Genomic DNA, 25,263 nt, shown 5'->3' on the forward strand with positions numbered 1-25,263 from the left:
GGAACTTCATTTCCTCCATGTAAATCTTTGCTTCAAATGACTTCTCTCTGCAACAAGATTGAGCCTCCTCTGAGAAGCTGTGGCCTCTATGTAGATGGCAAGAGCCCCTTATTGTTTCTCTTTCATGGGTATTTTTGAAGTTATTGGCTTTGTTCTGGAGATTTACTGGGAAGCTTGCTAAATGGGGCAGGGAGTTGCCAAGAAGAGTAAGAAAAATGCTTTGTCCTGGAATTTTAGATACATTTTTGCCTATAGTTTGAAAGCTAATCTTGCCTCTGTATTAGTTTCTTATTGCTGCTTTAAGAAATTACCATATGCTTAGTGGTTTTAGACAAAAAAAATTTATGATCTTATAGTTTGGGAAGTCAGAAGTTTAAAATAGATCTCACTGGGCGAACATCAAGGTGTTGAGAGGGCCCTGTTCTCTGTGGATGCTCTAGTGGATAATCTGTTTCTTGGCATTTTCCAGTTTCTAGAGGCTCCTTGCTTGTAACTCCTTCTTCCATTTTCAAAACCAACAAAGTTGGGTTAAGTTTTTCTCCTACTGCTTTCTCTCTAGTTCTCCCTTTTGATTCCTTCTTCCACTTTTAAGAATCCTTGTGAATATACTGAGACAGCCCTGATAATCCAGGATAATCTCTTTCTTTTAAGGCCATTTTATTAGCAACCTTAATTCCATCTGTAACCTTAATTTCCCTTTGCCATTTAACCTAATATATTCATATGTTCCAGGCATTCAGACATAGACAACTTTGAGAGTCATAATTTTGTCCAGTACAGTTTAAGTTTTTTCTATTCTGGTTTTTCTTAGTAGTTTCTCAAATCATGCCTGTGAACTTGGTTGATAAATTTCACAGTTTATTGGATAAACTGATGCACTGAGGCCCAAGGCCTACTTAGGGCTACCAAGAAGACCAGTCAGGGTTAAATCTATTCATCCATTTCCAAGGTGTGGAATCTATGGCCATACCACCCTGAATGCACCCGATCTCATCTGCTCTTGGAAGCGAGGCAGGTTGGGCCTGGTTAATACTTGGATGGGAGTCCAAGGTATAGAATACTATGTTACATAGAAAAAAGCAAGATACAAGAGAGTATGTAAAGTACAATTACAGTCTCATGAAAGCATATTTTATAAGTGTATAATCATGGTGGAAAGTCTAGAAGAAAATAGAATGCTAATAACAGTGGTAATAGGATGTTGGGCATAAGATTACAGTTAGTTTTTTTCTTCTTCCCTTTTAAAAATAAAATAGGGATGCCTGAGAGGCTCAGTCAATTAAGTGTCTGACTCTTGGTTTCAGCTCAAGTCATGATCTCGTGGTCTGTGGGATTGAATCCTGTGTCGGGCTTTGTGCTGGCAGTGTGGAGCCTGCTTTCTCTCTCTCTCTCTGGCCCTCCCCCACTCACATGCATGCATTTGCTCTCAAAAATAAATAAATATACTTAAAAAATCAGTAATATGGTTAGATTATGTTAGTACATAGAAAACATGTTAAAAATTAATTTGTTTTATTGCACCCACCCTCCTCTCATTTGTATAATCTCGGTTCCTTCTCCAACATTATCCTGGACCTCTAACCACCAGAAGTTACTATAAAACCTAAAAGGAGATAGAAGGGAGCCAGGAAGGGAATTTCTGGAACAGGGAAATGTACAACAGCAGGAGGCTGGCTATGATAGTTTCAAACTTCTCAGGCCTGCCTTGGCTTTGCCAATCAACTCAAGCTTTTGGTTTCTTCTGAAATGAGTAATTAGTGTGCACAGAGTGGCCTGTTATCCACACTCCACCCGAGTGCTTCCTCCAACAAGGGACCTTCTGAGGCCAGCCATGTTCCTAGTGCTCACCAGGCCTCCATATGCAAAGCAGCAAAGGGGACCCTGGCACCTGTCCGTGTCCCTGCACTGGCTGTCATGTCCACCCTGCCCCAATGCTGGTTGGTGAGAGTTGCAGAGAATGGAAGGAGCTGGTGCAGGCTGTGTTCCTGCTCAGCAGATATGGGGTGGCAGGGTGCCAGGGTCCCCAGGAAGGCAACTAAGGTCCTGACAGCCAGCTGCTATCTTACTACAGACGGTGGCCAGTCTTTGTGTGCAGAAGTTGACAGAGGGATGAAGAGAGAAGTCCAGAAATCCCAGGACTGGCAGGCAAAGCCCTGCACAATTTGACTCCACCCACCTTTTCCAGCTAAGAGCCATTCCTGTCTAATTTCCTTGACCATCTTCTGCTTGTTCTCCCCTCTAGGCCTTCACTTACCTATAATTGGATGGTTTCTCTCCACTTATTTTTACCACAAGACTCATCTCAAATTCCACCTCCTCCAAGAGGCCACTGTAGTCACTCTAATCTGATCCTTGACCAGATTGCACACCTGTACTGGGTAGAGGATGTAGCGTCTCCCTGTCATGCCCTGGCAACTAATATGTTCATCTAACAACTATTGTTGAGCATCTGCCATATGTCAGGCACTGTTCTAGGCACTGACTGGTTAATAACTACTCAAGATGTTTAAAAATAAATAAATAAAATAAAACTTTAAAAGTATTTATTTATATTTTTAATGTTTATTTTTTGAGAGAGAGAAAGAGAGAGAGTGCACACATGAGCCCAAGTGGGGGATGGGTAGAGAATAGAGGGAGAGACAGAATCTGAAGCAGGCTCCAGGCTATGAGCTGTCAGCAGAGAGCCTCCTGTGGGGCTCAAACTCACAAACTGTGAGATCATGACCTGAGCTGAAGTTGGATGCTTAACAAAACTGAGCCACCCAGGCACCCCAAATGTTTATTTATTTGAGAGAAATAGAGAGAGAGAGAGCAAGTGAACACAGGGGAGTGGCAGAGAGAGAGGGAGACAGGATCTGAAGCAGGCACCACACTGTTAGCACAGAGCCTGATTTGGGGCTTGAACTCATTATTGGTGAGATCAAGACCTGAGCCAAAGTCAGACTCTTAAACAACTGAGCTATCCAGGCACCCCAAAGGCCAAACTATAAAACAGAGGGTGACCACCCATTGTTGCACCTGCACAGGTGTGACTGTAGCCAGCCTTGGAGATGCCAGGTAAATGCACCTGGAGTAGGAGTTGGGTGAGATGGGAAGGGAGAGATGTGCAGGCACTTGCGGCTGTGTCTGGGAAGTCTTCATCCCCAGCCTGACTTCAGTCAGCTTTGTGTAAACACTATTGTTCTCTGCAGGTTTAATTTCTGTGATTCTGGGCAAATGATACTATCTCTCTTCCATATATCTTTGGTGACTATATGTTCCTGGATATCAAGCTATTAAAAAAAGAATCATAAAGTGGTCTGAATTTTCCCAAAGTTGTAATGTTGTAACAGGGCTTGATTCCTGACCAAACCATTTATCATCAAAGATTTGACCAGCCATATGTCGGAAATGCAAAGGTACAACAACTAGAATCAAAAACAGCAAAACCTAAGCTTTAGTTCTTAGAAGAGCTCAGTCTGCTTGGGTTTGAATCCTTGTTCCATCCGGATTACTAGCTATGTAACTTTGGGGAAATTACTTGACCCATCTCTGCCTCAGTTAAGAAACTGTCAAATGAGGATGATAAAAGTATACATCCTACATGCAAAAAAAATGAAAGATACACAAAAACTAACTCAAAATGGATCAAAGACCTAAGTATAAAAGCTAAAATTATAAAACTCTCAGAAAAACACAGGAGGGGGATGTCTGGATGGGTCAGTCAGTTAAGTGTCTGACTTTGGCTAAGGTCATTCATTATCTCATAGTTTGTGGGTTCCAGCCCCATGTCGGGCTCTTGGCTGACAGCTCAGAGCCTGGAGCCTACTTTGGATTCTGTGTCTTCCTCTCCCTCTGTTCCTCCCCTGCTCAAGCTCTCTCTCTCTCTCAAAAATAAATAACCATAAAAAAAAGAAAAGTTTTATGACATTGGATTTGAAAATAATTTCTTGAATATGATGCAATTTGTGTATCCAAGAATACCATCAACAGAGTGAAAAGGCAACCCACAGAATGGGAGAAATTATTTGCAAATCATTTATATGATAAGGGATTAATATCCAGAATATATAAAGAACTCCTCTTGCAACTCAAAAACAAAACAAAACAACCTGGTTTTAAGAATGGATAAAGGACTTGAATAGACAGTTCTCCAATAAAAATACACACATGGCCAATAATGTGGTGAAAAGATGCTCAGTGTGCCTTATCATTAAGGGAAATGCAAATCAAAACCATGATGAAAGGCTACTTCACACCCATTAAGATGGCTCTCATTAAAAAACAAACCCACAAGACAAAAAGTGCTGGGGAGGATGTGGAGAAATTGGAACCCTTGTGCATGGCTGATGGAAAATGATGCAGCTATACCTATGAAACAATATGGTGGTTCCTCAAAAAATTAAAAATAAAATTACCATATGATCCAGCAATTCTACTTCTGGGTTTATACCGTAAGGAATTGAAAGTAGGGACATGAACAGATAGATATATATCTTTTATGGTTTTATTTTTAAGTAATCTCTACATCCAATGTGGAGCTCAGACTCACAACCCCGAGACCAAGAGTTGCACACTCCACTGACTGAGCCAGCCAGACTCCCCAGATAGATATTTGTACACCCATATTTATAGCAACTTTATTCACAGTAGCCAAAATATGGACACAATCTAAATGTCTATTAACTGATAAATGGATAAACAAAACATGGTCTATACATAGAGGACTAGTATTCATTAAAATGAAATTCTGGTACGTGCTACATGAATGAACCTGGAAGGCATTATGCTAAGTGAAATAAGCCAGTCACAAAATACTAAAAGCATAACTACTGTATGATTCCACTCAGATGAGGTACTTAGTTAGTCACATTCATAGAGACAAAAAGGAGAATGATGGTTGCCAGTAGCTGGTGGGGAGGGGGAAATAAGGAGTTCTTGTTTAATGGGTACAGTTTTGCAAGATAATGAAAGTTCTGGGTGTGCTAGCCTGGCTCAATCATGGAGCCTGCACTTGTTGATCTCCAGTTTGTTTAAGTCTGAGTACATGTTGGGTGTAGAGATTACTTAAAAAATAAAATCTTTTTTAAATTATTTTTTTAAGGTTTTATTTATTTTTGATACAGAGCATGAGAGGAGGAAGGGCAGAGAGAGAAAGAGACACAGAACTGGAAACAGGCTCCAGGCTCTAAGCTAGCTGTCAGCACAGAGCCTGACGCGGGGCTCAAACCCACGAACGTGAGATCTGACCAGAGCCGAAGTCAGAGGCTTAACCAACTGAGCCACCCAGGCGCCCCTTAAAAAATAAAATCTTAAAAAAAAGTTCTGGAGATGGATGGTGATAATGGGTGTACAACGATGTAAGTGTGCTTACTGCCATTGAACTGCCTATTTAAAATTGAACGGTAAATTTTATGTTACCCTATTTTACAACGATGAAAAAGTATACCCTTCATAAAGTTGTTGTGAGGATTAAATCAGATAATAATTATAAAGTGCTTAGAATAGTGATGAATATAATAGTGTTACCTAAGTGTTGGGCATTATAAATATTCTCAATCTATTGGTTATACAAGGGAACCAGTGCATGAAGTACATAAAGCCTAGAAAAATAGAAGTCTACTGAATCATATATATGGCTAACTATGAACATATTACCTATAAGCCAGATTGATTTTGATGAAAATCTGATTTGCTTTCCTAGAATTATAAATGGTCTTAAGGCATGTTTTGGAACACCTAGATTTCTCTCTTAAAAAAAAAAGTTTTAATGCTTATTTATTTTTGAAAGAGAGAGAGACAGAGCACAAGTGAGGTATGGGCAGAAAGAGAGAGAGGGAGACATAGGGTCTGAAGCAGACTCCAGGCTCTGAGCTTTCGGCACAGAGACCACGTGGGCTCGGACTCATGAACCATGAGATCATGACCTGAGCAGAAGTTGGATGTTTAACCGACTGAGCTACACAGGCACCCCTTTCTTTTTTAAAGTTTATTTTTATTTATTTTGAGAGAGAGAGAGAGAACACGCACAAGCAGGGGACAGGGCAGAGACAGAAGAGAGATTGAATTCCAGGCAGGCTTTGCACTGTCAGTGCAGGGCCTGATACAAGGCTCAAACTCGCAAACTTTGAGATCATGATCTGAGCCGAAATCAACAGTTAGACGGTTAACCAACTGACACCCACGCACCCCTGGAAGACCCAGATCTCTTTTTTAAAAGGGTTGTTAAAGCAAGAGAGATGCTTCTTTTCTCTGGAGCTTGTGGACTCTTCAAAATCAGACTCTCAGGGAGTTAGGAGTGAAGCTTTGGAATCTTGTTTCGGTTTTAAGCCTAGCTCCACCCCTTAGATGTGTAACTTTGGGCAAGTTAATTAACTTCAACCCCCAGTGTTTCCTCCTACAAAATGTGGGTAAAACCAGCACCCAGCTCATAGGCTTGTGCAAATTGAGTGAGGTTATATAGCCTGGCACACACTAAGCACTCAATAAGTGCTAGCTATTATTGATGATACTTTTGACTTCATTGTCATGGTTGAACCATGATCTGCTCTTGATCTTTCCTAAGTACAACTACTCAGGAGCTGCTCAAATGGAGGACACTCAGCAGAAGGAGTACAATCAAGTCACTCTGTCTCCCCTTCCCTGCTTTGGTGCCTACTTCACAGGTCGTTGATAGCCATTTGAACACTGATCACTTCTTAGGAACACCATCAAACAAGTAGCAGGTTGTTGCAAAAGGAACATCCTCCTCCTGATCTTTGGTTCAAAAAGTAACTATTCTTCCTACTTTTCTGTATTTTTCTATTTTGTATGATGAATGAATATGTTTAGAACAGAAAAATATATCTCTCACAATATTACTTGAAAAATAGTAGCCTGAAGGTGCCTTCATGGCTTGGACATTAGCTGAAAACACCAAATAAACACTTAGGAGCCTTTGGTATTGAGATGTGGAGAAAAATTAGGCAGTGTAGAATGTGTAAGGATATGTTGAAAGTGGAACAATTTTGATGTTACTCTTAAATGTAGCCACATGTATAAGGGAAACGGCAGAAGCAATACATACTTGGTTGAAATCAACTGTAGTAATCTAAATCCTATTTATCCCCCAATGGGACAGAGAAATGGGATGCTCTCTGAATTGAATTTTTGAAACAAATTATTTTTAATACACTGATCTAATCAATTTCCATTGTTGGATATTTAAAAAATATCACCATATTTACAAAATTAAAAAATATAATAAGAAATACTAGGGGCACCTTGGCTGACTCAGTTGGTAGAGTATTTGACTCTTGATATCTAAGTTGTAAGTTCAAGCCCTACATCAGACTTGCTGCTATCAGCACAGAGTCTGCTTTGGATCCTCTGTCTCCCCACCTGCTCCTCCCTGACTTGTACGTTCTCAAAAATAAATAAAAGGTTAAAAAAAAGTCAAAACAAACACACTCTTTGTAACCAAATAAAAATAAAAAATATTTTTAAAAGAGAATATGAAATACTAAAATAATTTGAAAATTATTTAATATTTCTGATGATTTGAGAAGTACTTTCTCTATGCTTTGCTTCTGCTACACTTCAAAAGCATCATTATAACTATCATTTAGATACTACCCTACTCCAAATTATAGTGATTTAAGTTTTATAGCTATTGGATTTCTTTAAAATTTTTAAGGTTTTATTTATTTATTTTAAGAGAGACAGAGGAGGGGCAGAGGGAGAGAGAGAGAGCGAGCGAGCGAGCCAGACTCAGAACTCAAACCCATGAAACTGCAAGATCATGCATGACCTGAGCCAATACCATCAGTCAGATGCTCAACGGTCTGAGCCATCCAGATGCCCCCACTATTTGATTTCTAAATACTGGGAGGCTGAATGAATTAAAGCCCTTGGGAAAAATGGTTATCACTTTGGGAATGTTTTAACAATATTTTCTTTAAAACACAAAGCAACATATTGTGTGTATCTAGAAGTGTGAGAACTGTAACATCTAATCTCTTGACTTAGCACTTATCTTTGCTCATTAGGAGTTGTGGCGTCAAGAAAGTTAAAGAGTAGGGGCACCTGGGTGGCTCAGTTGGTTAAGTGTCAGACTCTTGATTTCTGCTCAGGTCATGGTCTCAGGGTCTTGAGATCAAGCTCAGTATTGGGCTTTACACTGGGTGTGGAGCCTGCTTAAGATTCTCACTCTCTCTCTCTGTCTCTGTCTCTCTCTCTCTCCCCCTTCCCCATAAGCTCTCTCTCTCTCCCTCTCAAAAAAAAAAACAAAACAGAAAGAATAAGTGTATATTGAGCATAAAACTCAGACATGCTGCCACTGAATGTCATTAGATCCATATATGGAACTGGAGATAATGTGAGTTGCTTTAAAAATTTAATTGCACCTCCCTGTGGTGGGCTCTATTATTACAGGTCTGAATAAGCTGGAAATTTGCGGGGTTCCTGATTCACAGTTCAACCAGTATAGATCCCTCTGTAAGCAGCACTACTCTGTCAACTCTCTTCCCTTCCCTCCCATCCCCATTTTGGTTCTTTTACTTTGAGTGTGATGTTTTTAACTCTGGAACTATATACTATATGGACAAGGAGATACTGAGAATTTCAACCTCATTCTTCATCATTGTCTACTTCCTTCAAAGTCATGGTTTTTTACTTTAAAAAGATTTTATTTTTTCATAGGAGGAAATAGAATTTAATTACATATGTACAGGGAATCCATATAAACATGAACGATTACCCATAGATTTTTATTTAAATTTTAAAATTCCATGACTTAAAAAATTAATGTTTATAAAAATGGATGTATGAATAAAAGTATGACTTTTAATTCCACCACCGATAGTTAAAATTTGATGTTTATCCTTCTGTTTATGTAACTAATTTTTAAAAATTGGAATTACATTAGAGAGGTGATGTTTTCTATACTGCTAGTCTCGAATTCTGGTGCAGTTATCTACATAGCTGTATCTTAAGTGAATGATTCAAACTCTCCATGCTTTAATTTCCTCACCTCTAAAGTGGGATAATAAATAGTACCTACCCTTAGGACTGATAGGAAGCATACATGAGTTACATACCAAAAGTACTTAATGCAGTGGCAGGAACATAGTAAATACACAAAAAATGTTAAGGAACTTTGGTATTTTTATTATATGAATATTACTTTCTAACCTGACTTAAAAATATGCTGTGGATATTTTCTCATGTTATTCATGGCTAATATATAACTTTATTGTCCAACCCCAAATCCATTACTGACTGTACCATAATTTATTTAATCAATGTTTCATTGTTGGATATTTATTATTTTCAATGCTTTGTATAGTAATAAATAACCTGTAGTAAACATTTCTGTGCATAAGTCTTTGGGCACATCTCTGATTATTTCCTAAGGCAAATTCCTAAAAGTAGAATGCTGAATCAGAGTATTATATAGGCTTTTGCCAAAATGCCCTTCAGAAAAGTCATGTGAATGTGTGTTCCTGATATATGAGATGGTTCATTTCCCCAGAGCCTTCCCAGCACAGAATTTTGTGATTTTAAAAGCTTCTTGCCAGCCTGTAGTTTTCATAATCAGATGGTGGTCTCCAGTTCACAAACTCTCCTCTTTCAAGCTGTTCATTTTCTTTAACCCCAAATCCCTTCAAGTTGCTTCTCTTATTTCAGCCTACAACATCCTTTAATCTTAAATGTCTACCCTGTAACTAGTTCTTTTCTTTCCTTTCTGATTTCTTCACACCATTTCTCTTCTACCTATTTGGAGATAGACAACAGTGTTCTGTTTTGTTACAGGTGTGTGTTATGTATCTGGTTATGTGGGTACCACAGGAAGACAGGAACTTCCCTTTTTCCTGAGCCCAAGTCTAACCCAAAATGAAGCCATCCCCAAATAGACTCTTCTACTTTATAAAGTAAAAATATCCCTGCTGCCTGAAATTTTAAGCTATATAGACAAGTGTCTGAAAGCTGTGGAAGGTATTCTTACTCTTGATAATGAGTTAGCCTATATAGGAGGGTCCATCCAGGAAAACAGAAGCCACTCTAAGTATTTAAACTCAGAAAAAAATGTATTGCACAGGTGATTAGAGAGCTCAGAAGCCAGAAAGATGGCAAAGCAACACAGAGATTAGTAACATCAGGAAGGCAGCACCATCCCTGGGCTCAAGGACACAGGAAGGAGCAGGTCGGGTCAGCTGGAGGAACCTGGCGAGGAGCCACACTGGGCCTGTCAGAAGCCGGACCACAGAGGTGACGGAGGTGTTTCTCACCACGTACAGATAGATCGGAAGGGGAGAAATACCTTAGTTTTTCTGTTCTCTTTCTCTTCAGTCTCCTTCCAATGTCTTCCACTGGCAAATTCAATTAGAAGCCAGTTGACACAGATGTTTGTGGAATTATATATAGCCTGTGGTCAACCCTACTTTTGTGTAGAGCAAAGTAAGGTAAAGGTGAGGAATGAACGTGGGGGCAAACAGGCCAAGTCCTGGCACAATGGCATCTGGAGGCCCTTCCAAGCCCATGGACAACAGGGCACAAGTGCAAAGCATGCCTGCCCTTGAGAGGTTGGCAATCTCTGGCTTGAATTATGGCTCTGTCATTTACTAGTTCAGACCTTGGCCAGATCACTTAACTCCTCTGAGCCTTAATTTTCTCAATATTAAAGGGGGTAAGGAAAACAATATGTCACAGGGCCATTGTGACGATTAAATAAAATAATAGGTATAAAATAATAGTAAGCATTCCACACTAATTGATTTCCTTTCACCCAAGAATTTATGACTTTTTAGAATTTTTTAAATTTATTCTTTTTTTAAAATTTTTTTTAAATGTTTTTTATTTATTTTTTTTGAGAGACAGACAGAGACAAGCACGATCAGGGGAGGGTCAGAGAGAGAGGGAGATACAGAATCGGAAGCAGGCTCCAGGCTCTGAGCTAGCTGTCAGCACAAAACCTGATTCAGGGCTCAAACCCACGAACCGTGAGATCATGAGCTGAGCTGAAGCCTGACACTTAACTGAGCCACCCGGGCACCCCCAAGAATTTATGATTTTAAGAGAGGGGACAATTGGGTATTTGGCCAAGTTATTAAGCTTCTTTATATTTCTTTATAATACCATTTTTTAAATTTAAATTTTAGTTAACATACTTCTCTGTATTTTGAAAGGAAAAAGGACAGAGGAATCCTTCCTTTTGGAAGCTCTCTGTAGGGTGGGGTAGGTGATACGTTTCGCAATAATGATACTGAGAAATGACGTAAGAAACACTGAAAGTATCCTATGATTAATTTACTCATTCCACAAATATTTATGGGTACTCACTATTTTCTGGAAATGATTTATACATGGTCCCTGTCCTCAAGGAGATGGTGACAGATGGGCAAAGTGATAAATGGCAATGCATGATTGTATGGGAATGTTCACAGAGGAGGGAGCAATGGGATATCATATGCCTAGAGAAGTGGAGAAAACTTCACTGAGGAAATATTTTGAAGGGTAAGCAGGAGAAGGAGAAGCAGATACAGAAGCATAGTCAGGAAAGGGCGCAGAGTGTTTGGGGAATGGTAAACTATTCATATGGGTAGGGTCTTGGGTTCACAGTTGAGGTGGTCGTAAGAACAAGAGGTAGATGTGGCTGGATATGGAAGAGAAAGTCAGCCCGAAGGGCCTCGTATAGATAGCTAATGACTTTTTCCTGTCGGGAATGAGAAGCCAGCAGATTTTAAGCTAGGGAGTGGGGGCACCTCGGTGGGTCAGTCAGTTAAGCAACTGAGGCTTGATTTCAGCTCAGGTCAGGATCTTGAGGTTCATTAGTTTGAGCCACATGTCTGGCTCTGTGCTTGGGATTCTCTCTCTCTCTCTGCCCCTCCCCGACTCTCACTCTCTCACTCTTTTTCTCTCTCCAAAAATACATAAATTCAAAAAAACAACTAGGGAGTGACCCAGCATCTATAACCTAGAATTGTGTACAGTGACACATCTTCCAAGACTCTCACATGGCCTTGCCAAAGGACTGATGCATGCAGTTATATAAAGCAGGGGCCATGTGGACATCTCATAAGACGTTAGAAGGTATGAATCAGAAAAACGAGCACAGGGATTTCCCCTTAATATTAAATTCAGAATGGAAAAATTCATTAACTTCTGCAGATGCTGAGGGGCTCAAGGTAAATATTTAAAATGTTCTCCCTCTCATTTCCACAAAACCAAAAACATCAGAGGTGTGATGATGATGCTTGTGGCCATGAGACAGGGTTTCAAGGTTTCTGATGAAATGTCTGCTGGCCTGGATCTGTCTGAAGCTGAAAAGGGCTTTGTGTTACTCTAACAGAAAGGAAAATACAAAATGATGGTAATAGAGCCCTTTATGCTTTCAGAGCCTTTTCACATACATTATCTCATTTAAGCCTCTTAACAACTGAGTGAGGCAGATAAGGCCAAGAGTACAATCCCATTTTAGAGATGAAGAAATGGAGGTCTGAGGGTTTCATACCTTCTCTAGGGTCTGAGAAATTATAGACAAAATAACTACTCGATTTCTAGACACATACATAGGCCAGTGCCTTCCCCAAACCCAGGACTCTTATGCCTACCTGTCCCCTTCCATATGCCAGGATGGCTTCTTTGAGGTCCTGAAGTGTGTGCAGTTCAAAACCCAGCCGCTTCCTGTGGCCTTTGGGGCGGTAGGAGCCTTTTCTTCTCCCTTCAGGTGTCCATGCTGATAAGGCTAAACCTTCTGAGTAGAGGATCAGGGCTCCCTTTCTAGTACTGAATGTTTTAGGAAGAAAGAGGCTCCAGCTGTGGTGATTGGCAATCCCATCCTCCTGTGGTTTGCTGACCAGGACATAATCCTCTGGGGACTTCCAGTTCAAGTAATCCTGCAATGGAAAGAAACCATCTTGATCCAAGGCCCCTTTTATAGCAATACTACTTGTGCAAGGTGTTTAACATTTAAAAATTTTTTTTAAATTATTTTTAAAAATTACTTATTTTTGAGAGAGTGCAAGCGGGAGAGAGACAAAGAGATGGGGTACATAGGATCCGAGTGGGCTCTGTGCTGACAGCAGCGAGCTGGATGTGGGACTCGAACTCACAAACCACGAGATCATGATCTGAGCTGAAGTCAGACACTCAAGCTACTGAGCCACCCAGGTGCCCCAACATTTTTTTGGTGACTGATTTTCTCTGGGTGCTCCCATGGTATCACAGAACATAACTACACTTCTTAGCAACTGGTTTTATTCTCCATACTTCAGAATCAGTAGAGCCCAGAGCAGGGTTCTGTTTTACCCCCTACAACTTTCAGGAGAGCCATTCATGCCCAGAGTCTTAAATAAGGTAGAGTGTAGGTTACAGGCCAGTTAAAATTTTCTGGTATGCAAGTAAGTAGTTAGAATCATCCAGGGCAGCAGATAACTTTGAAATTAGAACTGGACTAGCTGGCAGTTTAAATAGGGGAAAACCATTCCAACCATCACTTCGACTGTGCACAGGGAGAATTTCCATGCATTCCAGATGCTATGTAACATGACCTAATTTGGCTATTTAGGACCGTATGAAGTAGTTGCACATCTTATAAGTAAGTAAATACTGTTGGCCACAGAGGTCCTTTGAAACTTTATGTGTCTTTTAACATAGCAAAGGTCAAATATGACAAACTACCAAGACAATGGAAATCTCTGTATGATCTAAAAATTTTCAGAGAACCCCACTGGATTTCTTATTCCTGGCAGGATTCAATGAAATAAAATTCCAGTACAAGGGAATTTTGCCTCCTCTTTAAAATCTTCTAAAATGAGATTTTATTGTTTATTAAATTTTTTTGGCCTATGTTAAATATGAGCCCTCTGGGTTGAATTTCAGAAAGTTCAAGGAAGCCATTGAAATGGCATGAACATATATAACATGTCAACCACGGAGCACAACTTCTCAAAACCGAACAGCCATCAGCTTGCCTAGAACCCACATGGAAATTCTGGTCTTGAACCAAACCATCTGAATTCTAGACAATCTGGAATCTCCTTCAGTCTAAAGCAAATGAGGCTGTAAATTAGCGTCCAAGGCAAAGGAAGAGGGTCCCAGTGGCAATATCGATGTGCAAGCAAACTTCCTTATTTTCTTGAGTTTCACCAAGGAGGGAAGGTCTACCAGTGACCCCCACCACCTAACAAATAGAACCAAAACACACATGGCTCAGACCCAAATGGAGAAATAGAGCATTCCTTTCCCACCTCCAAAATATGCCTTTATTCAACTGTAAGACTCACCTCTGGTTCAAAATAGACTTCTAGCTTCTGTTTGTTCTGGACCAACTTCCCATGTCCCCGGCTCAGGAGAGAGAGCGTGAACATGTTTGCCTTCTGACCACCCTTCTCAAGGGCAGTTCATCTTGGTTTTGAAGGCTGAAAACTGGTCACACCTCAAGATTTCCTGAGCTCAGCAGTGAGCCCTAGAAGACCACAAACACTGGGCCTTTTATTAAATACATTTTTCCTTCGTACAGCAGCTTCTTAATAACAACCAGCCACACAGTTTAGACAGTGTGTGTCTTTGTCAGAAGAAAAAAAATAAACTGCAAACCCAGACTCCTCTACTCTCTGGGCAACCTCTCTCTCCTCTTTGCTTGTGGCCTTGTTGTCCCTTGGTCCTGTTGCTCTGTTACCAGCCGTGTGCATCTACAGATCTGGGCCAGGGCACCATCCTTCTCATTGTGAGCAGAGGTTGTTTCCTGGTTGCTATGGCAGCACAGGGAAGTGAAGCTTCATAAACCAGCATAGGCAAGGGAGAGACTGCTGAGGGCACTGCTCACACACTGTGGGGGAGGGAAGGTCAAACGACATTTAAGGGACTAGGCTCAGATTTCAAGTCCTGAATGGGGGAGCAGGGGCAATGGAATTTTTTTTGGTTATAGTACTCATCTTGCTTTTAGAAAGTGGCTTTCCCTTTCTCCCAATATGCAAGCCTTTCACTGTCAACTAACCATTAACAGAATCAGAGGAGTTGTCTAGGTCACCTAACGCAACCTGTGATGTTTTCCTTGGCTAAGCTCCAGCATCTTCTCAACTGGGCATGAGGCCTTTTATGGAGTTCTGCTTTGAGTGCAGGTACTGGGAATCTCCAGATTCCTTTGCATATCTCACTTGGGTAACCTGCAATCTCCAGAAGGGGTTACTTTGGGAGATGTGGTGGGGGAGGAGCATTTGGTTGTCACAATGACTGGGGACCACTGCTGGCATTTAGCAAGCAGGGGTCGGAGTTGCTAAATGTTCTGCAGTGTGTAGGACTGTCCTACACATGCAGAATTTTCCCAGTCTGCATACCAGTAGCACTTCCTTTGAGAATCATGGCTATAGTCTGGGCTGCTTGGTTCTCCTTGATGGTGACACTATGAGGACAGGACAGGGGGAAGAGTGTCAAGAAACCAAAGGACCCTTTTGCTGGTGATCTAGGGCCTTGCTTTGGCCTGGAAAACCAACCTGCCCTGTCATCTGTCAGCTGAACCTCCAGGGCAGTCTTGTGATAGTGCCCCCCGGCTGATCTGTGTGAAGAAGTACAAGCTATGGGACCCGTTGCCTTTAAAAAACAAACACCTTTTAAAAAAATGTTTTATTTATTTTTGAACGAGAAAGACAGAGACACAGTGTGAACAGGTAATGGGCAGAGAGAGAGGGAGACACAGAATATGAACTAGGCTCCAGGCTCTGAGCTGTCAGCACAGAGCCCCATGTGGGGCTCAAACTTGCAAACCACAAGATCATGGTCTGAAGCTGGGTCGCTGCTTAACCAATTGAACCTCCCAGGCACCCCTACAGGTCCTGTTACCTTTTAGCTCACTCTCTGTGGTGGCGACTTTCCCAAGAGGTAGACTCAAGTCTCATGAGGAAGAAATATAAGTCATGCTATATAGTTAGATTGGGTTTATCATGGAAAATTAGGACATTGAATGCAGAAACCCAAAACTGAAGATGAAAAGGTCTGGAGATGGGTGGCAGTGATAACTGTAAAACAACATGGATGTATTTAATGTCACTGAATGGTACACTTAAAAATGATCAAAATGATAAATTTCACATTATGTCTATTTTGCCACAATTAAAATTTTGAAAAAGAAAACAAAAAAGCAGAATTTATCACTTTATAATCTGAAGGCCAATTGGTCATAATTATTTTGGAGTGAGCTCCTCACAGCAGGAAAGACAAATTCTACAAAATGAGGGTTCCAATTAGTTTATAAGGGTCTTTTTTTAAAGTTTATTTATTTATTTTGAGAGAGAGTCCAAGTGGGAGGAGGGGCAGAGAGAGAATTCCAAGCAGGCTCTGTGCTGAGCTATCAGCACAGAGCCTGATGCAGGGCTTGAACTCATGAACTGTGAGATCATGACCTGAGCTAAAGGTAGATGCTCAACTGGCATCTACCCAGGTACCTCAGTTTACAAGGTCTTAAGCTACAACCATTCCCTCTCTTCCCCTCTCTGCCCCTTTGAAGTATAAAAAGGACCCTCAACAAAACTTTATTGAGCAAGATATATATTAATTATATATATTAGTATATAATTACATATAATATAATTAACATATGTTACTATACATGGTCCCTGTCCTCAAGAAGCTCCCAGCAGGGTGAAAAGACAGGCGTATATGAACCAGCACCTGAAAGGCGATGTGACAGATATGATCATGGAGATGGAGATAAGTCGGTGCTCCAGGAAAAGAGGTGGGGAGGTGATGCATGGTGGGCCTTCATAGAAGGCTACTAAGAGACGGGATATTAAAGGTGGGCTTTAATGGACAGCAATGTACGGCAAGGAGTGAAGATGAAGGAGGACACTGCAGGAGGTATGGACAGGAAAGTTTGAGATCTCCAGAGAAGGGGCAACTTCTTTGGTATTGCTAAAGCCATGGGTCATGTGGACAGAGATGAAGCTGGAAAAACAGGCCAGCTGACCAAGGTCATGAAGGCCACATGTGCCCTGCTAAGGCACTTTGGACTTTATTCTTCAGGTTTGTTTGTTTATTATTTTATAAGATGTAGGAGTGGGAGAGGGACAAAAAGAATTGATCTGAAGGATTTTGAGGTAAAATCAGCAAAACATGGAAAGTTACAGGATTCAGAATTAGATTGCTTATTTTTAGTAGTATCATTTCAAACATTTTGGTCATTAAAACATATGTCATTTCCTAACCTTCATGTTTTCATAGAACTTCAGACTTGAAGTTTGTTTTCCTCACAGGCTCATAATGAGATTTATTTTGAATTTCAAAGGAAGGAACAGCCCCAATCTATTACTGAAAATTAAGTTACATGGAATATATCATAAAACATAGTAGGAGTTCAGAGTAATCTGTTTGACATTAGTTCTACTTGTTCTGTAATAGAACACTGTGTAAAGTACTATAGAGTTTGTTGTCTCAAACATTGCTTTATTTAGCCACTTCTATGCTGTGTTGTTTGTAGTGGGGCGTAAAACATGGTTCTTTTTACCATAGGCGTAAGTGGGAGAATTCTAGTAGAACTGATTTCTTTTTTTTCTTTTAATTTATTTATCTTTCCATTTTCATTGACAAATAATTGCCATTCTTATTCAGGTAGGTTTTTTTTTTTACAGCAGGGGGGGGGTGATGGCATTCCATCTGGCTTTAAGAAAGATAACTCTGAGAACAGTATAACAATGGATAGGATGAGGGATGCCTGTCTCATAAACTTCCAGGTGACCTTGCAGAACCTTGTAGCCAGGCCAACCTTTTCTTGGATTTGAATGAATTAGTCAAATTGTCAGGAATAATCACTTGCTAAATGATTTTGAGTGAGACATAGAGGGGGAAACTCTATACCAACTACAATAAAATAGTGTATATATTGTATATATAATACATTGTATATATTGTATACATCAAAATATTGCTGTTTTGAAAATGCCGTTACTCAGGGAAGAGAGTAAGGAACACAAGAGGGAAGTGACAGAGTGACTGGGACCCAAATAAGAACCACTACTGTCAGCCAAGGATTGACTACAAGCTTCTCCAGTGGAAACTCTTCCTCTGAGCTCACTTGACTCTGAATTGTTAATTCACACATACTTAGCAAACTCCAGGAGGTGACCTTGCTGAGTCTAGGTTGAGTGAGCAAAATACCCAGGTGCCTGTCTGGCTCTCCTGACACTGTGACAAGGCTTCCAGGCCTCTTTGGGGTTGTAATCTTTGAGCAGTCAGACCACAACCCAATGCAAGCTTCTCCTAAACTGCCATGTTTACATCCTTGCTGTTTAATATGGACAATGAACAGATGTACAGATCAATTAATAGACATTTAAAAGCATTTACTCAGTCCCAACAGCAATTTATGGAAAGTGCATTTAGAAAGCAATCGAGGTTATTGCTATTCTAAAGTGCTTGGGGATCTCAGATGAAAGGCTCTTGTAACTGGAAAGTATTTATAACTCAAGAAGAAACCCTCCACACCCATGTTATATAACACCAACACCATCTCATGGCATGCCTGACCTGTCAGCCCATGCAGCATGTCTGTTTAAATTACACTGTAAATTCTATAGGGTGGAGACCTTGTTTTTATAATTTGTAAAGCATCATGAATAACCATGGCACTCTGTAAATAAATAGAAACCACATGAAACAAAGAAAAGAGATGTTATTCAATGGCCATGTCCCTACCTCATCCAGGAATTTGTTCCTTGCTCCAAAGGGCTCAGGGTAAGTGGATGCCATTCTAGGAAAGTGGCCTGTGGCATAGTGTCAGGGTCCTCATTCCCCTTTAAAGGGCAGTATGATAGTGTTTTCCAATAATTGTAATCACCTACAGGGGCAGCCTACAAGAAAAGTCATTGATGTTGCCCTTGTTACCCAAAGAGGAAAGACCAGTGCACAGAGAGATTAGATGATTTGCACAAAGCCACAGAGCCAACTGGAGGTGAAATGGGATCTTGTCCAAATTTGGTCCTTATCCCAGCCTATTGTTCATCCCATTTCTGCAAGAGAGTAGCAGCAACTATTCCTGAGAAGGTTCATCATGGTTAAAATCGAGCAGTCAGGAAACTGCTATGACTGAGGTCACCACAATGCCCTCTTCAGCCACAAAGGTAGTGACTGGACACCACATCTGTGTCTGGCTCTGTGAATGCCTCAAAACACTCCTATGTCCCCAACATTGCTTCTTCTCACTTTACCTTGCAAATCTAGTTGCATGAGAGTCTTGGAAATCATATTTTCAGCTTTTCGACCTCTTGCTCTAGAGGAAAGGTGGAAGGAAGGTTGATAGATCCATCCATAGTTATCTACCACAAGCACCAAAGACAAGTTGTATGAGAAAGTCAAAACAAAGGAGTTTTTAAAATATAGGCTATGTGGATGCTAATCAGCATCACCTGGCATGTTAAGTCTCCATTTGCTTGTGTTTTATACTTCCAACTAGACTGTAAGTCTTTGGAAGGTAGGGACCATGTCTTCTCGTTCTTAGTACTTCCCATAGCACCCTTATGTATTGTAGGAGCTGCATAAAACTTTTTTGCTTGCTTTTTCACATGCCCAGAGAGATATGCAATGATCTTTGGGCCAGCAGGAAAGATATACAAAAGAAGATAATTAGGTCAAAGCCCGTTTTAATAGGCTATAGTTTGCCTATAGCACAAAGCTTAGAGCTATAGGTCAAAGACTGACCAATAAAAACTTGGTATTCAAAGGCTGAAAGGGCACCAAGAGAATCAGTGTGTAAGATACAGCCCTCTAAATTTGCTGGAAGAAGCACAGACCTGCTGAGGATAGGTTACTTGGCTTGCTCAGAGGCTGGGGCTAATTTCTCATGTGGTGCAGGTCAGGTTTGAAAGAAGAAAATACAAAAGGCAATAAAGAATATTCTAGAATCATAGGAAGGGAGAAAGTGATGACTCCCTGCTTTCTTTCTCTCTTTACATAAAAATTATGACCCCATGGCCTGCCTAGTTCAGGAGGGAGGGGACTGAAGATCTATTTATTTTAGATCTTTCTGAATGGTTTGCTTTGGGAGTCTACAATACTTAGCTATGCTTTTTCTTAGGGCTTCATTTTATTAGTAGGACTTCTCACAGTAATTGCAAGCTTTTAAATTAATGGTGGGGAGATAGTAAGTTGGAGATGAAATAAAAATCACAGGTTTTTGGATCTTTCATAACATGGGGAAAATCAATCACTATTCTGGCTAGCAACTCAGTCACTGCGGACAAAGGTAACGAACCTTTACAGGAACCAACCTGTGGAGGGTGATGAGAGCAGCGGTGATTTTAATTCTGAAGGGACAGGCTCAGAGGAGATGCCATTCATCAAAACTGCGTGGATTCTGATCATTTGAACATTAGAATAAGAAGATAAAATATTTTATCAAGGTCATTAGTATGGTGGTAGGAAAATTTCTTCTTTTGATTTTCATCAAATATTGTTATGATGATGTTTATTCAATTAACAAATAGATGCAGTGTCTGGCACATAATATGTGCTCGATACATAGAAATTATCATTTAACAAAAAATTCCATTCCATAATTTAGAATACACATGAATTCTCTCTCCACTATTAGCACATAGTAGTGAGGGTTTACTATACAAAATGCTGTTCTGCAAGTCATTTACTCATGGTAGGAAATCTCACGTGGAGTAGGTAGTAAGTCTAAGTTGCTGGCATGCACAGTCAGACACTGCTCGGTCACCTGGCTTCCAGTTCACTCTCTAAACCCTGTGATGAGAATAATTTTTATATTCTCTAACCACTACAGAGTAAAAATTGTAAGCCTTCCGCTAATAATTTTAGAGAAATATTCATTTGACATATAAACCGTGTATTTTTTCAGGGACATATGTATTATGTAACCTAGGATATACATAAATTCTCTTCCTACCATTTGCCCATATTGGTAAGGTTTTGATGTACAGATTGATGTGTCCCCGCCCTCAGCCCCAGGGACCTGGGACTGACAGTGTGAGGAAGGGGAAGGGGCATCAGAGAGCTTGGGTTCTGGGAGAGCCTTCATCTCAAGGCCCATGCATTGCTACAGTTCACCTTGTAAACCCGGGAGCCCCTAGCTCACAGGTGACCTCCCTGCCTGTTACTCAACTTCTAGTTTCCTTTGGGAAATTCAGGTCTCCCTGAGAATGGAGTTAAAATGCAAGTCCCTCTGTAGAGATTGAATTAACCACACCGTGTAGGAATGGGACCCAGAGTGGATGTCTGAATTTGGGATGGATGGGGGAAGGATGAGGGAAAGAGGGAAAGTGGGGCAAGACTGAAGTTGGTATTCTTTTGGAGGTAGGTTGGGAGGCCCAGCCACAGCAGCTTTGCCTGCTCCCCCATCTTCCTGAAAGCCAGCCTGTGCCCACATTCCTCAGAACAATCTTAACATGGAGCAGAGGCTGCCAACTTCTGGCTCGCCTTAGGAGGCTCTGTAAGTATACATTTAAGGAAGAAGGGAAGTTTTTCCTTCTCATCTCACAGAGCATACTCACCTGAGGTAGCAGAATCCCTTCCCCAGGGGCCGAAAGACCAGACAAAACTCTATCACAAGTTGGATAGTGTCATATGTGACAAGTGTGGTCAGATATGAGCAGCGCCCTCTGTAGAAACTCATGACCTCGTAGCCAGCCCTCAGTCATGCCCACCTCTGATGCCAACCCCCTCTAAACAGGTGTCCTGGGGGAGTTGTTAGTCAAGCAGGGAGAACATCTTTGAAATAATGCCTTCCAATGGGAGATACTGAGAGCAGGAGTGGCTTCTAAGAGTTTATGATAATCCTTCTCCTGATTCACTGTCTAGACATAGGTGCACAAAGGGTTAACAGGCCTTGTAGGACTCGGCTGCCAAGTACACTTAATGCTTAGTCCAACACTCCCGGTTTGTATTCTTGCGCTGCTGGAGTGGCCTGTTCATGGCATCTGGTTCCCTGGCAACAGCTTTCATTGGCTCAATCAAAGCCCTTTCTTCTTAAGAAAGCTCCTACTGAGACGCCCACCACCACCACTAATCACCATCTTAACTCAGGGTTTAGGATGCAGCTGGTATGAAAAATAGCATTTGTGGATGTGAGAAGATAAAGCCATGGCTGGGTTGAATACACCTGCCTTGTGTGATCTTTGCACTGGTTTTCTACCGGAGGGTTGGAAATTACCTGTTTTTCCGCTGGGACAGAGAGAAAGTCTGAGCTAGAAAGTTTCCCAGAGCTGAAGTTCTTTGTTCGGCAGAAATCCATGAGCCTCTGTGATTCATGACTAGCTGTTTCCTGGGCTGATCTATGATATAACTATAGGCTCTGTGCTCTGACAAGGGGCGTTGCTGAGCTGAGGGAGTTCAAACAACGACATCCATATTGTGGAAGGCTTGTCCCCAGTCAGCCACAAGCTGGGGAAAGAAGTCTGCCTCCACTGTAACCCAGGGAGTCTGGCGGCGACTTCACTTGCCCCGAGATGTCTCAGTAGCTTCAGAATAGCAGGAAAAAGTAACCATTCATGCAACATTTGGGGAAAATAGTTTATTAAATTCTCTAATAAAGAATGGGCATTCTTAGGGAGAATTCTTTGGTCTTTTTGAGAGTTGCTTTGAGTTTTCTTGTTTTGTCTAGGGAATACATCAAGTGAAAGTAACAAAATAGAGATGAGGTAGAAAGCAAGCTGTTCTCACTTTTGGCTTACCCATATCAACCCACTTAATTCACCTTATCTTTTTAAAAATAAAACCTTATCCCGAGCACTTAGACTCATTGAAATATAAATACATAGCAGCATCATTCAGGACTAAAAGTGTTCAAAATTCAAGAATATTTACAAAAGATACTGACTTTTGGCTGGCCATCTAGCTCTAGTATTTTTGCTGCCCTAACTTTCTGGCTTCTCAAGAGAAAACAGTCATCCCGGTCATGGTGCCGCGATGTAACAGGACAGCTCACAATTCAGAGACAGTTAAGATTTGTGCTTGCTCTGCTTGGGCCAGTGAAGGTCCTCTCCTGCTGCTGTGCATGGATGAATGGTTCTCTGTATCTGATGCCAGCCTATCCACAGCTTAGCTGGGCAAGGGCTTTCAATGGTTCTACCTCACATGTTGTTAAAATATGTTAAGGAGGGCATTTACCAAAAACAGCACACATTTGGGAGGTACTTGGGGACCAGTTTTGTCCTATCTCCTGTTAGATGTGTAATAAAAAATTCCTAACCTCCCAGAGCCTCAGTTTTCTCATCTGGACAATGGAGAGAATAGCACTTATCGTGTGGGGCTGTTGCAAGAACTAGGAGAGATGATGTGCCAGTGTCCCACCGCCACAGAGTCTGCTTGAATTATTCTGAACTAGGGCCCTGGCATTGTCATTTTTAGGAGCTCTCCAGGTGAGTCTAATGTTCAGCCAGCATTGAGAAACCCTGATGAAGCAAATGAAAGGCACTCTATGTTTATTTATTTTGTAGGCTGAGGAATTCTTTGAATATCAGGGATTCTTGGGATGGAAATGAGGAGGAGGTTAATATTTATAGAAAGAAAATTATTTTAATCCTTCCTCAGATCCAAGAGTCACAACAGATTAAAATGGAGATGTAACCCAGTACCATAAAAGAATTCTCCTCCCTTTGAGCCCCTTTCTGAAAAAAATTACTGAGCACCTTCTATGTGAATGTTTTGATATAAAATGGTATAATTGGGATACATAAATAGTATAGTCCCTGGGCTCCGGAGGCTCACAGCCTAGCAAGGGAAAATAAGACATGCTCCAATAAGCCTATATGAACCTGGGGTTGACATGATTAAATAGTAATACCCTGAGTTGCTTTTCCCCAGGAGGAGCTTGATGGTATGACATAGAAAGTATCAAGATACCCTGAAATGAGGTATACATTCTCAGCTTCAGTTCTAAGCAGTGATTCTTATCCTTCCTAACAAAGGATAGCACACTCTGATTAAAGACCAAGAGAATAAAGACACAGAACACTTGGTGAGAGTGTTAAATTTTATGAAATACCACACTGCCATTTTCATTAGTTAGCAGAACAGACATTAAGCATTGTAGAGGATATTTTAAGGAAGAAAATCGTAATTTTTTGTGATTAGTAACAAGGTGGGGTGGCTTAAAACAATGTGGGACACTAGGTCTAGAGATTCCAGAACCTGCAAGAAGATTCCAAGCTGACTCCCAAATGGTTCTTTTGGCCATGCTATTGTAAGCTTTCACTAATTTCTTAGGGTGGAGAGAGAGGAGACTGGTGTTAGAACCCCTTGTATATTCTTTGGAATTAATTCCATATAAGAACATAGCATAGTGATGGCAAACAAGTGTCTTATTAGGTACCAAGTCCAATCAGTTGGCTTCCTAGAACACTTGAATGAGAATAATTCTTCAGAGTCGTGGCCTAGCTAAAAGGAGCCCCATGGCTGATCAGTTATGTCTCCCATAGGCAAGGGAGGGAGAGTGAATTGTGATGCATATGCAGATCTTCCTCAACTTATGATGGGGTTAAGTCCTGATAAGCTTATTGTAAGTTGAAAATATTATAAGTTAAAAATGCAATTCACATTCCTAACCTACTGAACATCATCGGTTGGCCTAGCCTACCTTAAACGTGCTCAGATCACTTACATAAGCCTACAACTGGACAAAATTATCGAACACAAGCCTCTTTTACAATAAAGCATTGAATATCTCAAGCAATTTATTGAATAATGGAAGGGAAAACCAGAGAGATTGTATGGGTAGAGAATGAATGATGGTTGGTGTATCAGTTGTTTACCCTCCTGATCATGGTCTGACAGGGAGCTGAAGCTCACTGCCACCCAGCAATCATGAGAGAATATCATCCTGCATATCACCAGCCTGGGAAAAGGTCAAAATTAAAAATTTTAAGCACACTTTCTACTGAGTGTATATTGCTTTCACATCATCATAAAGTTGAAACATCGTATGTTGAACCAGCAAGTTGAGGACCATTGGTACTGAGCTTTGTTAACTCAATATTTAAACTGTACAGAATTCTTATTGCAGAGTTTGGATTTTGTCATTCTTAACAAATCATTTTGGCATCAACCTAAAGTCAAAAGTTGAAGAACTATTCTACTTATTATTATAGTAACCCTAGTTCCTCAAGTTCGAGATGCCATACATTTTTAGATAAACTGATAATATAATAACAGGGCTTAAGGGGGAAAAGACACTATAAATATAACACTTATCTGTACATTCTTTTTCAGTACCTCACTCAATGTTTGAGAATAAACCTCTTCACTTTTTTCTTAAAGTGTTTTTTTTTTTTTTGGAAAGAGACAGAGCAGAGCAGG

The 25,263-nt window shown here is 40.7% G+C and overlaps 1 protein-coding gene and 1 long non-coding RNA gene across 3 annotated transcripts in view; one reads left to right on the forward strand and one right to left on the reverse strand.

The window, feature by feature from the left end:
• The window catches only part of KIAA2012 (KIAA2012 ortholog), a 104,802-nt gene extending 90,378 nt beyond the window's left edge, over nucleotides 1-14,424 (reverse strand). The window contains exons 1-2 of the mRNA XM_029934049.1: nucleotides 14,244-14,424; nucleotides 12,570-12,854 (exon numbers count right to left, since the gene is read on the reverse strand). Of these exons, the coding sequence (XP_029789909.1) occupies nucleotides 12,570-12,854; nucleotides 14,244-14,327 (369 nt within the window). The 5' untranslated portion in view covers nucleotides 14,328-14,424. The remainder of the gene's footprint in view (nucleotides 1-12,569; nucleotides 12,855-14,243) is intronic.
• The window catches only part of LOC115287527, a 79,529-nt gene that overhangs the window by 40,872 nt on the left and 13,394 nt on the right, over nucleotides 1-25,263 (forward strand). The window lies entirely within an intron of this gene.

This window comes from Suricata suricatta, chromosome 3 (genome assembly GCF_006229205.1).
Source record: "Suricata suricatta isolate VVHF042 chromosome 3, meerkat_22Aug2017_6uvM2_HiC, whole genome shotgun sequence".
Classification (NCBI taxonomy): domain Eukaryota; kingdom Metazoa; phylum Chordata; class Mammalia; order Carnivora; family Herpestidae; genus Suricata; species Suricata suricatta.